This window comes from Fonsecaea erecta (genome assembly GCF_001651985.1).
Source record: "Fonsecaea erecta strain CBS 125763 chromosome Unknown Scaff16, whole genome shotgun sequence".
In the NCBI taxonomy this organism is placed as follows: domain Eukaryota; kingdom Fungi; phylum Ascomycota; class Eurotiomycetes; order Chaetothyriales; family Herpotrichiellaceae; genus Fonsecaea; species Fonsecaea erecta.
Genome location: NW_017387259.1, coordinates 131,935 through 147,826, shown reverse-complemented (window position 1 = coordinate 147,826; position 15,892 = coordinate 131,935). Strand labels below are relative to the sequence as shown.

The 15,892-nt window shown below is 53.5% G+C and overlaps 4 protein-coding genes across 4 annotated transcripts; 2 read left to right on the top strand and 2 right to left on the bottom strand.

The window, feature by feature from the left end:
* Window positions 1–80: 80 nt before the first annotated feature.
* Window positions 81–1,037, top strand: AYL99_11782 (hypothetical protein; the record flags this gene model as incomplete). The annotated part of the gene is made up of 1 exon (XM_018843287.1): window positions 81–1,037. The coding sequence occupies one exon, from the start codon at window positions 81–83 to the stop codon at window positions 1,035–1,037; it is 957 nt and encodes a 318-aa protein (XP_018687389.1).
* Window positions 1,038–2,509: 1,472 nt separating this feature from the next.
* Window positions 2,510–2,978, top strand: AYL99_11781 (hypothetical protein; the record flags this gene model as incomplete). The annotated part of the gene is made up of 2 exons (XM_018843286.1): window positions 2,510–2,727; window positions 2,846–2,978. 2 exons carry the CDS (start codon window positions 2,510–2,512, stop codon window positions 2,976–2,978), a joined length of 351 nt encoding a protein of 116 aa, XP_018687388.1.
* Window positions 2,979–6,426: 3,448 nt separating this feature from the next.
* Window positions 6,427–8,145, bottom strand: AYL99_11780 (hypothetical protein; the record flags this gene model as incomplete). Its single annotated transcript, XM_018843285.1, has 2 exons — window positions 6,427–7,269; window positions 7,321–8,145. The coding sequence occupies 2 exons, from the start codon at window positions 8,143–8,145 to the stop codon at window positions 6,427–6,429; spliced, it is 1,668 nt and encodes a 555-aa protein (XP_018687387.1).
* A 292-nt stretch (window positions 8,146–8,437) lies between these two features.
* AYL99_11779 (hypothetical protein) lies at window positions 8,438–9,202 on the bottom strand (the record flags this gene model as incomplete). Its single annotated transcript, XM_018843284.1, has 1 exon — window positions 8,438–9,202. One exon carries the CDS (start codon window positions 9,200–9,202, stop codon window positions 8,438–8,440), a length of 765 nt encoding a protein of 254 aa, XP_018687386.1.
* Between the last annotated feature and the right edge of the window lie 6,690 nt (window positions 9,203–15,892).

The window sequence follows — 15,892 nt, the reverse complement described above, 5'->3', positions numbered from 1 at the left end:
GCCACGCTATACCTAATCCCTTTTTCCCCTCCAGATGGGATGCACATTTCTACCCCCCAGCATTCGGAGACCCCTTCACCATGCAGCAGCCCCCACTGCCCGGCCCCCCTACTGGGCTCTATCCGCCCCAGCTCCAAGGGCTTCCTCGTATGTCGCAGCCGGGGCTGAGACCTGGTCTGAACGGCAGCGAGATATCGATCCCAAGTTCGGCACACCGTCTTCAACTGCTCCCCGAGGTAGAGCGCCTCAACTTTGCCCCGGAGATGTCATCGCATACAGGGACTCTGTTCTTCCAGGACGACAAATCCCGCATTCATTTCGACTTCACTGGGCGAGTTGTAGCCCGCCCACAAGACGGACGCTCGTACATAAACATCGATGGCACACTGGCTTGCTTTCTCCGAAACAACTTTGAGGTCAACAGCTGTCGTTTCTGGCTGCCGACATTCTCTGCCGGTAGGGTGGTTTGCTTCGAAGGACGCCGCAACTCCGGAAAGCCGCTCCAGGGTCAAGTTATGGGCTTTAGCATCGTTGTCTCGGCCGTGGCGAGCACGCGGGACGTCGTGGACCTGGTCCAGGATACGCGCATGGGCGACAAAGTCACCTTCACAAAGCCAGAGGCAGCAAAGCTGCTTCCAGGCAAACCCGAGGAGCCTGTCGGTCAGGCGAACAGGTACAAGGGGGTACCCGCAATTCCTTTTCAGACACTGGAGGGCTGCGACTCACTCCACGACTTCAAGCGCCTGCGGTTCGGGAGGGCCACGATGAACAACACGAAGCGTCGCCCGAGGCGCCAGGAGTACTTCAAGATCCGCCTCGAGCTCCAGATCCGAGTCAAGGACGACAAAACCCAGGTGGTGTACCAGCTCGCGCTCGCCCACAAGGACACGAACGAGTTCATCGTGCTGAGGGGGGCCCCACGGTCGGGGGGACGACGTGCTGACGAGAACCCTCCAGTGTCGACACCTTTGGCTGTTCCCATTACGACGGCGCAACGGCCGGGGACGCGGCGCCTTGCCCCTCGACCACCGAGGTGACTGGCGGAAGGGTCTTTCTTCTGGTTTTTTCCTTTGGTTTCTGTTTATCCGCGGAACTGGAGGATGGTGCAGCAGTGTGTGTGTGTGTGTGAGTGTGTGAGAGAGAGAGGGGATACGCACTGGCTATACAGGTTGACCCCTTGTGCTTGATTTTGTTTATCTGCTTATTTATTTCCTGGCCTGCAGATTGGTTCGTGGCGGGTGAGGCTGGACAGCAACTCAGCCCGAAAAAAGAGTCTCCCTCCCCGTCAACACTGACCTCTCTTTGAAGGGCCAGAACTTATCGTCGCGGTAATCTTGATAGCTGAATACATCTTTTCCTGAAGTATATTGCCTGTCAATCAGATAGATTGGTGTGTTTCAACTCGTAACGGCCCTCACCTGCTGACTACGAGGCCAACGCCCGTCCAGGGATATACACCTTCATAGGTACTATAGCCTAAGTCAGAGCCCTGTTCGTCCTGCCTGATCCTGGCCCCTTCGACCAGCCAGAACACGCCTGGACGATACGGGTCGTCCGTCCGGTATTATCGTAACGGAGAGCGAGACAGCGGCGCTCCAACGGCTTACCCATTGACCACTCTGTGGCACGGGGTGTCGATAATAGATAGGTCACATATCTCGCGAGCGAAGCAAAAACGGTGAAGTCTCCGCCTAAAAGAAGGCAGAGCCCAAGAGTTACTCTAGCATCTGCCAGGATAACAATCATGGGGGAGAGCACACGCATTTCAAGTTTTCCGAGCTCCCTGCCCCAGAGCAAGCAAGTTTCGGGCGTGAAGAAACGAACGTAGTCGACATCATTTTTCCTGCCAGCCTCAAGCTAACATGTTTTGTAGGAGAGGCTCTGTGACATTGCACGAACGGTTTTCTTTGTCTGCCGGTCGGCTTCCCTTTTCCTGGAAGCACAGAGAAGATGAACAAGCTGCTCTCTCACGCAGACGGCCACCTCCCTCGCTGTGCCCAAGGCCCCGGTGTTGCGCTCCTACTCTTCAAACGTGAATTTAGTCGGTGTTTCGGACGGAGAAGCTCTGCCTGTTGCCGACTGGGGACTCCTTGGCCTGCCTCTATTCATCACTGTCCTCGGTCGAAATCCGCGACATGTCCGTGCTGGCCTCAGGGGCTGCCCCGGAAGACGTTCCCTGTGTGTGCACAGCGCTCGATAGCGGGCTGGATAATAGCTTCAGTGATGTCTGCTCGGACTTATTCTTACATAACGGGTCAAAGTCGAGGGCCCTGGAGAATGGTAGACAATTTCACCCTCATGAATAACCACTCGCTCCTGGGTCGTGGGCATCTCATGGTCAACAGAAAACGGCGTGCCGGGCACAGACCTCAGCCTGTCCTCGCTGACAAGTCCCTGGAGAGAGGTAACGGCCGTGGCCGCCTCGGAAGCTCCCTTGCACGTCGTCGGCGCGCTAAGCACAGGGATCCCATCCCCGTTCGAGAACGAACTGCCATTTTCTGAACCTCAAATGCCGCTGTTGGAGTCAACATCGTCGCGACCAACACTTCCGCCGTCCATCTCGTCTCCCTTGTTCCCCACCAGAGTCATTACGACTGATCACATGTACCATGAACACAGTGCGGAATCCGCCTGCGGCTGTTATCTCGCCCCTCCCCATCGCAACAGACCGTTAACCGCAGTTGGCAAGAACGACGATGACTATGACGGTGAGGGCGAGGTAGACAGGTGCGTAGAGGGGCCCAAAGCCTACTTACCAATGGGAAAGATCGAGAGGAGGGTACACCGAAAAACCTGAATCATTCATTCATAAGCTGACTGTATATCTTGCTGACTATCTCAGCAGGGCAAACAACATGAATGGTCTCTACCGCAGTGCCACATCCAAGCCTGTCATCGATACTCTACAGAATTCCTATGAAGACGACCCAGAATGCCCTTCCAACAGCACCACCAGCAACCCCATCCCCGCGCCTTGACGAGGGCCAGCTCCGGTTCGCTGTCGGCTTCAGCGAGAAAGTCTGGTTGCCTCGCCACGAGGTAAAGGACGCCGATCAATTAAAAGAGAGCGTCGACGGCCTCACCCAGTGGGATTGGGAGGTTATCCTCAGTACCGTCGACGGTGAAGGCGAGGGTATAGACGTTAGCACTCGGTGCCTCCACCCCTCGACGCAGCCTTGGAGGTCAACACGATCAACACGATTCACCAGGTGAAGTATTGGAAGGACGGCCTCATCTTCGAGGCTTCGTTATTTCCTCTTGAGATAAAGTCCGAAGTACGTCAAGAGGCTGGAACTCTCGAATGAGGCTTGCGCGCTCTGCTCCAAGACGCTCAGGGACAGCAAGGGGATCACGAAAATGTGGTAGCGGTGGGTTGTCTGGTAACTGGCACAGAAGATTTCAGGCTGTCTATATTTTGTATTGGTCCTTGGATAGACGTAATCGAATTGGTTCAGGATCCCCATCACTACCTTAGACTCGTGTCCTATCCCTCCATGAGGTGACAGCTGTTGCCGCTGACCGAAGGGCGTAGTAGACCCGTCAACGACGTCTGAAGCGCAGGAGAACTTTGGAGTCAAACGCAGCGAGAGGGGGATTTCGGGAGTTGTTGAGCGGTCTCGAAGCCTCGATGGTTCTCTCCTCCGCTTCTTCGCAGTCGTCGAGCACGACACGCACGCTCATCAATGTCTTCGACGTAGGAGTGAAGAAAGGACTCGGAATCTCTTGTTGGAGTTGGCGTGGACAGTGGGATGGGCATCATGCAGGTAACTAGAGGGTGCGTGTGAGCGAAAGGGTCAGTGGGCAGCTGGATGGTGTCGCACTCACAGGTTTTACCAGTATGAGGGTGTGTAACTTGCAAAACGAAGGACTCCTGGTGCGCCGTCAATATCTCAGATGGGATGTGATAGTACCAAAGACCAGGTCCGTCGCAGGTAGAGCGGCCCTGTAACTTCTACCTACAGTAGCCTGCCTGTGGGAATCGAGTTTGTGCCGGCAGTGTGCGCAACCGCCTAATATAGTACAATATTTGGGCGTCCTGGGGCACCAGTGGTGGAGCTGGAGTGCCTCCCGAAAAATGCTGCCAGGGGTGAACAAAGCCAATGGAGAGGGGATGGAGACCGTGTCCGCCCGTCCGTCTCTTGGTGCAGCCCCCTTCAGCGGTGAGGACCGTCGCATTACCCGAAAGGCCTCGTCTTAGGCGGTTCTCCACAGTTGACCGCCCCCGAATCAATTTCAAAGTGCCTAATGCAGGCCTAACGTCTAGGGGCTCCGGGGGCTACCCGTCGATATCGACGCCTAATTCTCACCCTCCCTACATTCATCCGGTCCGGGCTCCAGGTACATTACATGTAGAGAGTCTTGGGCTCTCCGTGCATACCATCCCTCTTCTCCAACCTCTTCATTTCCACCCTCTACAGTATTTCTCACCATATTCCACGCCAGCCCCCAGCGTGTCTACCTGTCACCACTCCACCGGTGCATTGCATTCCCCGGCGCCACTCTTGCCCATTCCCTCTGTGCGTTGTATCAGGTACGTATCCCGAGGCGCCTGCCGATCTAGCTTCCAGTTTCAATAGTCCTAGGGCTCCTGGTAGCTCTGTACCCCGGTGCCCCTGTAGCGTAGGTAGATCAGTATGAGATGGGCTTCCAAGTAAATGGGGGAGGAAAGGTGACTCGCCTTCAACCGTACGTGCCCTACGGCTGATGATTGTGGCCTTGGAAATCGAAATTTTCACGTTACCTCCGAGTTAGCCGGGGCTCATGTCGTACGCGCGCTCTGTTCTGGTAGCCCTTGAAGATGCGGCCAAATTTTTACCGTTGCATCACATGCATCCATGCTCCCCGACACCAAAGTCCAGGCTTACTGATGTAGAATAATCCATCAGATCCACCAGCAGTCGAAATTTCTGCCAAAAAATCGGCTGTGTTCTAATGCTCGTCGGGGTTTGGCTGAATAGGTATTATGGTAGACTGTGCCGCCCGGTACAGGTATAGACATGTCATGCCGAGGTGTGCGGCTTAAGGACGGGCTACTGATATTGTCCGAAGGTGTTTGCGTCCCATGGTGGAATGGAACAGACAGAGGGAGATGATCTCAAGTTGCCCAGCCAGAGGGTTCAGTAATGAAATTCAAGGTATTTCGTGCATATCTGCCATGGAAAAGAAAGTGATATAGAAGCCAAAAGATACTCCAAAGCGCCAACAAGCAAGTCCAGCACACGTTATCATGGCCTAGCAACTGTGACGTGACAGACACAACACCGAAACAGTGATAGCCTCTGTCTTTCTTTCGAGTGTCCAACTCTCCAATCTACTCACGCCCTTCTTTATATCGCTTGATGCTCTCCGGTTTCTGGTCCAGGCCGACAACTTCAGCACCACTTCCTGGCTGCTTTGAATTTCGTTGGGATTTTGTCGACATGATCGGCTCCTCCACGCTTAATCAGTGTCCAAAACGAACTTCTGCTGGTGGCGTAGCTTAGGCCGGCGGATCGCATCATGGTTCAGGCCAAGACATTCGAGACCAATCCACAGACAACGACAGCTGCCCAGAATCGTGCTTTGATGTGACAGTTTCCACTTCCTTGAATACATAGTTTGTAGATATCGGGATGTCGAAAGAGCTCCTCCCCAACGTCGACGATGTTGAGATCCGAGTTTGAAGAAGCCTTGCGGACGCCTATCCCGGAGCGCGACCAGGAGTCTGCAGGCGGAAGCGGGTTTTTGGATATTCTGGTCTTGAAACAGATTTGTCGTGACGTCCCAATCAGCGTTGGTATAGGCTTGTACCTCCCACATCTCTGTCGAGAGAGAAATAGGAGAATGTCGGGACAGAGGAGAGGAGGAGGATAAGTGGCAAGCTGCAATCTCCAGCCATGGTGCCTCGATGTGGCGTGCGGCATTGGTTGTTGGTTTCTCGATAGAATTTTGGTTTGCACTCACAAGATAAGCTGCGTTTGAGCTATCTCTGCCTGTGAAGTCCAGCTGAAATTGTGATATATCGTTGTGCTCGACATGTAAGTCGTATCCTTCTCCTCCCTGTTGCCCATGCCACTCTTCCGCTCTCCTCCATCATTTTGACGGCACCAAGAGACGCAGCAGCAGTTCCACATCTGACGCTCATCCACGTAGCCAGTGCTGAGAATAGCCTGCATTTCTGCTCTCATTGATGGTTCAACGAGAAGCTTGCCAAGTTGAAGCTGTGAACAAAGGCCAGAGAGTCGCCGGTCTGTGTTGGCAGCGGCGGCCTCATCTCCACACATAATGTCCTTGACCACGATATCTCCCGCCCAACCATGACGCGGGCGAAGAGCTGGGGCCGGCACCAGCACAACTCCGCTCGAAATGTAACACTCTAACAATTCATAGTTCATGGAGCTCACAAACGATGTCCAGTCTGGACATTCACAGGAATGGTGATCAAAATCATACTAGTCCAGCAGAAGCAGTTGTTCCCGAGGGCGAAGACACCTGGTCTTCGACTGAGGCCATTTCACCAGTGGGATTTGGGGCTCGGCAGGGATGTTGAATAGTGCCGGCACGAAAGGTTGTCAGGCGAAGGGTGTCATCGCTCCGTTGAAGCCCCCGTTCCAGCTCGGCGGCATTCTGGCTTGACAGCGACAAAGGCCTTTTCTTACTGCCGCCCGTCGCTTGAATATCATGCTCCTGTAACCACTTGTCACAGACCGCGGCGGACCATCGATCCGCGGCAGTCTTGCATAGTAACCCCAGGAGCAACTCTTTGGCCTCGTGTGGCGCGTCTGCTGCACGAGGCCAGAGGACTTCCTGGATCCAGTTATGGTGCTGATCCCGGGTCGGTGGAAACACTCCACACCATCCATGTAATCTCGTTTCCATAGAGGTAAGTAATTCGACTGCCATAACTCCCAAGGACCACATGTCGACTGCGTTGGAGTAAGCCAGCCTCGACTCCCAGAATTCAGGCGCCATGTAGACACTTGTCCCGGTATAGGTCTGCATCTGTCCAGAAGGGTCATACTTTGTCGTCCCAAAGTCGGCGATCTTGGCGGCCAGCAGTCTATGATTTTTTAGTTGAACGAGAACATTTTCTGGTTTCAGATCCCGATGAGTGAAGCCTTTGGCGTGGATATAGGCCAGTCCCTTACTGACGTGAGTTAAGACGGTGTGCGAGTCGCGATTATCGAGTTCGATTGAGCTAAGGTCATCCTCAATCCACTCCATAATCAGCCAAGGAGGATCCGATGCCTTTTCCCCGGTCAAAACCTCAATGGCCTGTACAATGTATGGCTGGTGGATGGATCAGCGCTGGAGTGAATGTAAACTGGTCAGAAAACCCACATGCTGTAGCTCGACAATATTCTGAAATTCTGCAGTCAAAGACTCCCATCGTTTTCGGGCTGTGCTTGCAGGATCGCTGAGTTTATGGTGCGGCACCTTCGCTGCGAAGATCTTTTTGGAACCTAATTCCTTCACCTTCATGACCGATGCGAAGCTGCCGGTGCCCACAGCTGCTTCGTCTTCTCGCCTGTACACGGTATTGTTGCTTCCGAACCTGACGATGACTGTTGAGGTCTGTGTAGCGTTGGGGCCAATGGCCCTCGGAAGGGAGTCGAGGATTTCCGCACTAAACCTCTCTGCGTTCCGGCGATAGCAGATCTCTTCTTGATGTGACAATGTTGGCCGCCATGCCTTCATTGTAACCTCTCCTACATGGATGGTGACAGATGAAGGGATATCCTCGGATTGTCCCTTGGCCCGAGGTAGCTCCATGCCATCGACATATAGCTTAATGAGCTTATTGGACAAGTTTGTGAGTCTTGGGCAGTTTGAACTTGGGCTAATATCGATCCGAAAGTGCTGCCTGCTAATACCTGTTGTGTTATCTTTCGCGAGCTGAACGTCGCACACGTCTGTGTCATCCGACGAACCAAACACCCAACCCTGCGGAGAGTACATGTGCTTTCCAAACACCAGTGCAAGAAAGGGCGGAGTAGGCTCTTCGGGTTGGTTTCTGCTCCAGTTCGCTAGGGTATTTTCGTTACCCTTGGAAGGGCTAAACTCATATCTTGCGTTCTCAGACAGCTCAGGGATCTCGTCTGGGCCCACAATATCTGAAAATAGCAGAACAATGTTAGGGAGATCTTCATCTGAGTTGGTCGCCATGATGCCGAAGTAACACGAGTTGATTTATTTGCGCAGTACCAACTTCTGGTTGGGAGGTTGGTGGAAAACAATCAGCCTGCCGGCATTGTATGTATGCATTGCGAGTGCGGGAGGAAGCCTGCTTAGAAGGCCACATAGAATGCGGCACTGAATTTGCTCTCCATTAGCTCACACCGCGTGATCATGAGACGAGGTGCGGAGGAAAGTTATTTAGCGGGAGCAAAAGACTGGATATAAATGATCTGGCGCTTCTATTTCTGTGCAAGGGGGACACATACAAACCAGGGGCAGCTTAGCGCCGACCTTTGCAGCCTTTACGCCGGCGCTTCGTAATCTTGGGGGGTGGGACGTTGCGCAACCCCGGCTCTCGCTCACCCAACACTTTATCACCCTGTCGCTTTCTGAGGTTTGATTGGAGCCGTTGCGAACGTCGTGTGGGCTGCCGAGCGGTCGTACGGCTTCGAGTTCTGGGCACCTTCTGTAGCTCGTTGTGCTCTATCTCCCTCGCCTCCGAGGGGGTGATACCTTGGACGTTGGATATCCTTGCCCAATAAGCCTCCAAATACGCCTCCTGTGCTTCGTGCTCACGAAGAGCGGCCATCCCTTGGAGACGACTTGCTTCCTCTTCCCAATATCTCTTGTCCGTGATTGTGAGCCGGCCCTCTCGTATTCGTTGCGCAGAGCATCCATGCCTCAACAAACGGTTTCTGTAGGCCTTTGCGACATCCCGCCAGCTATCCAGTTTTGCCCGGCCATTCACGCACTTGGTCTGCAATATGTTTTGCCATATCACCTCAGATAGCAAGTCTTTGAATTTTTTGGCTTCACACTCCCAATAAGCAGGATCAAGGATGCCGCTTCGATATAACTCGACCTCCTCTGGTGAGAATCTTGAGTATTCCTGTTCGCACAAACGTTGGTACCCTTGATGGCCCATTGGTGAACCAAAGAGGACTTCTGGAGTCTCTTCTTGCTGGCGTCGCACCTCTTGTTCCAGGGCTTCAATGATCTCTTCGGCGGTGGGCGGAGGCATGAAGAAGGTCAGCGGCGTCGACATAGTTTGGTGAGAACAAGAGGTGTCTCAGAAGTTAAAGAGATGTGGAAATATGGAGGCAGATTATTGAATTGTTGGATCGGTGTCGAGCCTTTCTATTTCTCACCGAAGGGGGAAGAGAAGAGATGTGTCGGAACCCTGCGCAGGTGTACTATTTCCATGTCGGCATAGGTGCCTGATAGAGAACCTGCCAAGCTTTCCCAAATAACCCAGCACCTTTGCCTGTTGCCCAGCAAATTAATGACATTTTGCAGGAAACATGAAAAGCCGCGGTATTTGACGTCATCTTGGGAAGGCTAGTCGATGACAGCAAACACACGAAGCCACTGTCTGTCTCGACAAAATCATCCCCATTGCCAAATAACCTCCCTCCCCTTTAACCAGTGAACACATCCCTCAAATAAAGGATGCAGGTCTCAACCAGTCAGGCACATTATCCCATGTCCCCTTCCTTCGTGACCATCATGTGCCAACAATGATCCCTTGTTTGGGCCTCTTTGACATGATCTCAAATGCAAGAAATACCACATGTTGCCTCTCAGCAACAGGAAAAAGATCCCAGGGTACGCGATTTCTCATGGCCGTGCACTTGGGCGACCTGTTAATTGTCGTCACATCTTTAGGAGGGATGTTCGTTGCTGTTTCACTTCATTGGATAGCTTCTTTGTCGGTGATCCGGAGAGGCCGACACGATGCTCTCCAGCGCCAATTGAAGATCCTTTCTGGCATCTCAGAGCGTAAGGATGCTCAGGGCCATAGCTTATCACCAAGGCTTCGAGGGTACGATCGAGCAGCTACACGCCGACCTAAAATCGCCTATCGCAAATATCATGCGGACCAAGTCGTCCAGACTCGACAACGTGAGATCGTGGTATTTGCTCCGACTCTTTTCGAAGGCCTCCAGCGCTTGCCAAATCCATTTCTTTGTGTGCTCATATTTTCCTCCGTCGAGGAGCAATCGACCTAGAGTACGGGTGGTAGTGGTGAATTCGGAGTGGTCCTCTCCAAGAGCGAATTCAAGTTTCGGCAACGCATCTCGTACCATCCGCTCGGCCTCCTAGTGTTCTGGAGCATGACGGTGCTCAGGAGCTTGATCCTGCGGTGTGTTGGCGAGTGGTTTAACATCATCACTTTATCGGAGATGTCATCTCCAGATGCCCGGTAGCTCGCATTCAGCGCTTGCCAGTACATCTCCTCTGCTTGTTATTTCTTCTCCTGCTGTCCCAGTGCCGTAGCAAGGCCGCAGGAACCCCCAATTGAAGCAGGGTCGTGTGGTCCAAGAATCATCTCTCTCCCTGTAAGCACGGGTCGGAAGAGTATACCTGCCTGGTCGGTAGTAGTCCCAAAGTCTCGAGCGAAGGGTGATTCCCTCTCAGGCGTGTACGTCCTCAATACTTCGACATGCGACAGCAATGCTTGATATAGGGGTGAGTCGGTATAGTCAATTCCGGACTCAGAACTTGTGCATACAGTTCGTCTCGCCGCTCCAACCAGGCCCGTACTATCCCGGGGATACCTGGCTGAGGCTCTGTACAATCACTCAGTCTACACGCTGTGCAATGTCCCTGTGGCTATCCTCGAAATCAGCGGCGCTGTGCGCATGCACCCAGAAGGTGGATATTCCGGATGCGCATCTTGATACTGGCATGCGTACTCGACTACCATTCAAATCGAATTTTCTTTTGGGGGCTACACTTCCTCGCTCCATTCCCGCGAAAAGAGGTTCTTCTGTTCCTAATCGGACCTCCTGAGGATGTCGACCGGTCTGAAGTATCACGAGAGGAATCATCTACTGCAGCACACCAAGCTCGAGTAAAGCAATTCCACCTCGGTTGTCACCACGTCTTTCCCAGAAGAGTCCAGATATCGTCAAGACACCATCCAGATCCATAGATGTCAGCGATATCTGCGTTACTGGTTTGGTCCTCGATCTTCGGTTGCGAGATCTCTGGAACGGTATCTGCAATGATTCGGCACGAAGTGCACAGTGAGACTTCCTGTCTTTCTTCCCACCATTATGACAGTTTCATATCGTGGTTTCGAAGAAGGGGGAGGTGAGGCTCTGGACCTCTGACCTGATGAGCAGCCACACGCTTTGCAATTCGACATCGAGGAATTGGCTCGCCGCTATGGTTGTTCCTGGCCAGCCGCATCTCGCTTTCATCACGGCGCGCCACCAGGGCCAGTCAACCCGGTTGTCAACATCTGCCTGGTCCCGTAGCTCGCGATGCACTCTCTCCGAAGCGCTTCCTTCAATTTGAAGTCAAAAGGGAACTCTTCGTTCGGGCAGGGAAACTCAGAAATCTCAGCCCAGTAGCTTGTGATTTGGATGGTGTTACTCCGTAGAGGTGACGGTCCGCTACGGTAGAGGCAGAAGAAGAACTTGAAGGGCGCTGTTGGTTCAAGGAAGGACGCAAGGCTAGCTTGTGGGGACCGGAGGAGCATTCGGTACTGGATGGAGAGATGGGCAATCTGTCAGCACAGGTGTTCGTTGGTCACTTACGTGACGCCCAGGGAAAAGAAAAGCGCCTTGAAATTGAAAAGCTTCATTCAGCCTTCGGAAATGTGATGATAATGGCATGATCCCATCCCGGAACAAGACCAACCAGCTCTCTTCGTCAATGGATTGATTAATGGATTGACCGACTCTTCCGAAAAGGGCCTTCCAAGCCTCCGAGCACGAATCCACGGCGCAGGCTACCTACTACGGAAGCACAATACTGTGCACAAACTGGCGACAGCGGGCTTCAGTTGATATCAAACGTGGATATGCGTGGCCAGAATGACAGAGAACCACTCATCAAAGACCAAGGAATGTTTGTGAACGAGCTGAGGATGTACAATAGGATCAGCATGGGAATGGGATGACATGCATTCTCACTGTGGCATGTGCCTGCGGGATTACGACTGACGGAGCTTGAAGTGCCTCTGGCGGGAGTGAAAGAAGAGGATCAAACCGGAAGGATTCATTCATTCCGTTTCCCGTCTGGTTACTTATCAAACCATACATGCTTAGAAGCTAGAGCCTTTGCAATCGACAACCGTGGGTAGCAACGCGGAGTCAACCGGTGGCCCCTTGTGTCTTTCCATCAAGGTCTCACATGTTCTGGTGTCTGCCCTTCCATCTTTCAAGGGCCTATATCAACAGGGGACCATTGTGCTGGGAATCCCTTGACCACAACAAGAACAATATTCCTTATCTTATAGTGTAGGGTGTCCAGGGATACATGAGCTGCATGGTACATATTCCATCTCTTACAGATGCCTCCTCTTGAGAAAGGGATCGTCTGCTCATATAGCACGGAAGCCTTGTCGCTTCGAAGTGCGACGGAGAGGTAGGTTGTTCCGTAGGCCGTCTGGGAGACTTGCGAGATAGGTAAACACTTCGAGGAGGTGCTCTGGAGAATCGATTCTGATGGATTTATGTGGTAGGAATCATGACCACTTTGCTGTGTCCGCGGCATTATCCCTATAGCGCGGTCAACGAGGCAATTGTGTCCCCGTGTCTCGGGGTCAGAGCTTATTGAGGGAGAACAGCAAACGGTTCTGTCGACATCAACTACTGCCATGATTGATGTCGGATAACATTAGGATCCGGCCTGGTTGTTGTTCGGTGGCCACAACGCGCCCCCTATCTTTTGTCCCCTGGGCGTGAGTGCATTACTTTTGCCGGGGATTAGCAGCAATGCCGCCTGATAAATAGGCCGGCCGCACAGGGCTCAACTCTCCCCCGTCCTCCTCATCAACCCTTTGCCTGCTGAGGCAGTGACAGTGATAAGGTGAGTTGAACCCCTGGTGTTTATCATAACATGCTTTTAACGCCACCTACAGTGCACAGCGTGTTGCTACATTTCCTGTGGCCATTGTCGAATTCAGCCTTCCCGCCTATGCCACGGGCATCATCTGCGATGGATAAGCCAGGGCAGGAAAATACACAGCTGCCTCCAAAGGACACCGTCAGGGAGACGCAGAGCGATGAAGCCATCGTGAAGTCGGAGCCAGGGGAAAGCGACTCTGGCATACAAGAGCTTCCCTCTCAGCCTGACATCCCGTGCGGAGACCAACCCAGCTCCCGTTTTCCAGACCATCACGCCTTCGCCCAAGGGGTTAGAAGTTCGAGGCGACTCGTGGTGAGGGAACCGGATAAGTGGGAACTGGGACGCTGTTGTCGATGCTACGCGGACGGGCTGATTGTGAGGTGGCCACGATGCAAATACTGCCTCCACAACATTTGCTCAGGCTGCGACACCTTGGATGGCAATGCACCCAGCGACAGCCCTGAGACGCAGATCGGCAGGCTGAATGAGTTGTTGGGGGAGATTATGTTGGTGTTGGAATCGCTCACCTTGACACCTGCGCAACAAGAACGCCTTGCCAGAGCCTGGGAGAGCCTCAGGTTCTTGGATGAGAGTGTTGACGAGATGGAAGCGGCTGGGGGTCAGGTCGACTGACAATCTCCGGGCTAGGCTTACAGCGGACAGATAGGTTGTTTCAATGAGATACTTGGACAAGTCATTACCACATCCTCGGAGCTTTAAAGCAAAGGAAACGGCGCCACGCCTTCCTCTACAAACACGGTATAGCCATCTCCATTCAATCTGCTTACAGCTACAATGAGCATTGCCCCAGCTTGAAGATGGTCGGAGCAAGGGAACGGGCTTGACACGACGGAGGGCGCCCTTGTGGCCATCTCGGACCAGGAGGCTGGTATTCTTGTTGCTGCCTCCCCCCGGAGTCCGTCGATACCGAAAGCTGCTAGCCAATCTAGACCGCCCATCACGCAGCTATCCGACCAAGTATTTCTGTGACGATGCATTACCTGGATGCAAGAAGATTACGATTACGGACGTGGCGAGGAAGAGGGGGGATACGAAGTCCTAGTTTCGAACCAGCCATTCATTCAATTTCGCCCAAATCCACTGTTTGACTAAACTCCCGGCCAGTGCTGCGGACTGAAAACCTGAATGGCACACTCCTGGTCGCAGTCCGGACTAGCGGTGAGGTCGCACAACAGGACAAGGTTGCACGAGAAGTGCCCATCGTCGATCGGCACCATCAGACAATTCTCCTGGACCGAGACGAGCCCACAAAACGCCATCGTGCCACACTGTCTCAGCCAGGAAGACAAGGATATTGTCAGCAGACAACAAAAGGTCCCTAGGGAAGAGCCACGCTGGGCTAGTCGGTTGCCATAGGTTTCCTTGGGACAGGGAGCAGGGCCGGCGAGTTTCTCCTAACCCCCCTTGAACAGTCGATTGACTACAGGGATCACGTCTATATCACCACTCGCCACTGCGCTCCGCGAGTCCCACTGCGCTTGTTCTAGGCTCCCATGGCCATGCTATACCTATACGAGGATCGGATGTACTTAGCGACCATTCTACCTCCGAGGATGGTGTTTGTGCGAGGCTAGTCGCCGCGAACAGAGCTGATGGCCGGACGGTGGGGGTTGATCTCTCTGGAAATGAGCCTTGACTGGTTGACGTACTCTGATCACACCCGTTCCTCCAATTCCCTGAAGGGGCGACAGGCAAGGGGTGTCTATCTCTCGAATAGTTCAAGGTGTGACGATGGATGGTGCCCGAAAACCGGTTGAGGGGGGAGGAGCGGGAAGGGGAGGAGGGCACCCAGCGCAGTAGAGATGCGTCAGGTGGCTGGACACACATCAGGCTCCGTATTCCGAGATGCCTCCGCTCAATGCTGCACTGGGAGCTGGGTGTACATGGAGAGGTGCATTGCACTGGGAAGACAACAGGGTTTCATCAACTCTCTGCCCCACGAGCCCATTTCCGTCAATGTGAGTATGTGACGCCCAACGAGAGACAGAGAAGGAAGGATGGCGAAGTGAAGGTGGGACCGGCATGAAGGGTGACGGACGGAGGGAATTCGCGTCCAAATCCAGCTCTTCGCCGCCTGTTTCGGGAGCATGATTTGACGGGGGAAGGTTGTCAGGTGGAGAACAGTGACTGAGATGTAAGGAAGGTCTGCCCCAAACACCCTTGTGCATATCCCAAAACATTCTTGTACATATTGTGGCGGAAACTGGATCATGCGGCGACGAGCAATGGCACAGACGTTATGGATGGACGGATGCAGACGCCACATCGAGAAAGCGACCTGGCCAGGCCTTCGTGACTGGGTTAAGTCTTGTGCCATTCGTGATCATCTGGGTAGTCTTCTTACGTGACCCTCTCAGCAGCCTGGGGCCAGCTGTACTCTTGCGATATGGACCGTGTTCTGGCCGCATTGGTGCCCGCTTTCCCAGGGGCGTTTTGTGGTCCTTCTTCGTCGTAGGCCTACGGGGATTTCTACCTCTTTCCGCTTAAGGCGCCAATGAGCGAGCGAGCAGCCTCCCTCCTCCTTTCTTCGATGATTGGACTCAAGCGTCTTGACGGACACAACTCCTTCAAGCCTGCAGGGAGGTTAGGGAGCACCATGAGTGTGTGACAGGCTATGGTGAGGGCGGTGTGATCGAACGCAGCTAACGTCATTGTCGTACGAGGTATCAGACAAGCTATCTCGCTGAAGGGTGAGTGCGGTGCCTGGGAACAATAGTTAACCGGCTCGCTGATCCGGTGGCACATGAGAAGGTGTTTGTGGCACCAAGGACTCAACGACTCCCTCAGAAGTTGATTACTGGTGTCAGGGAAGGCACTGCCAAGGGCTTGGCACCCAACGGCTTAGATTCGTTCG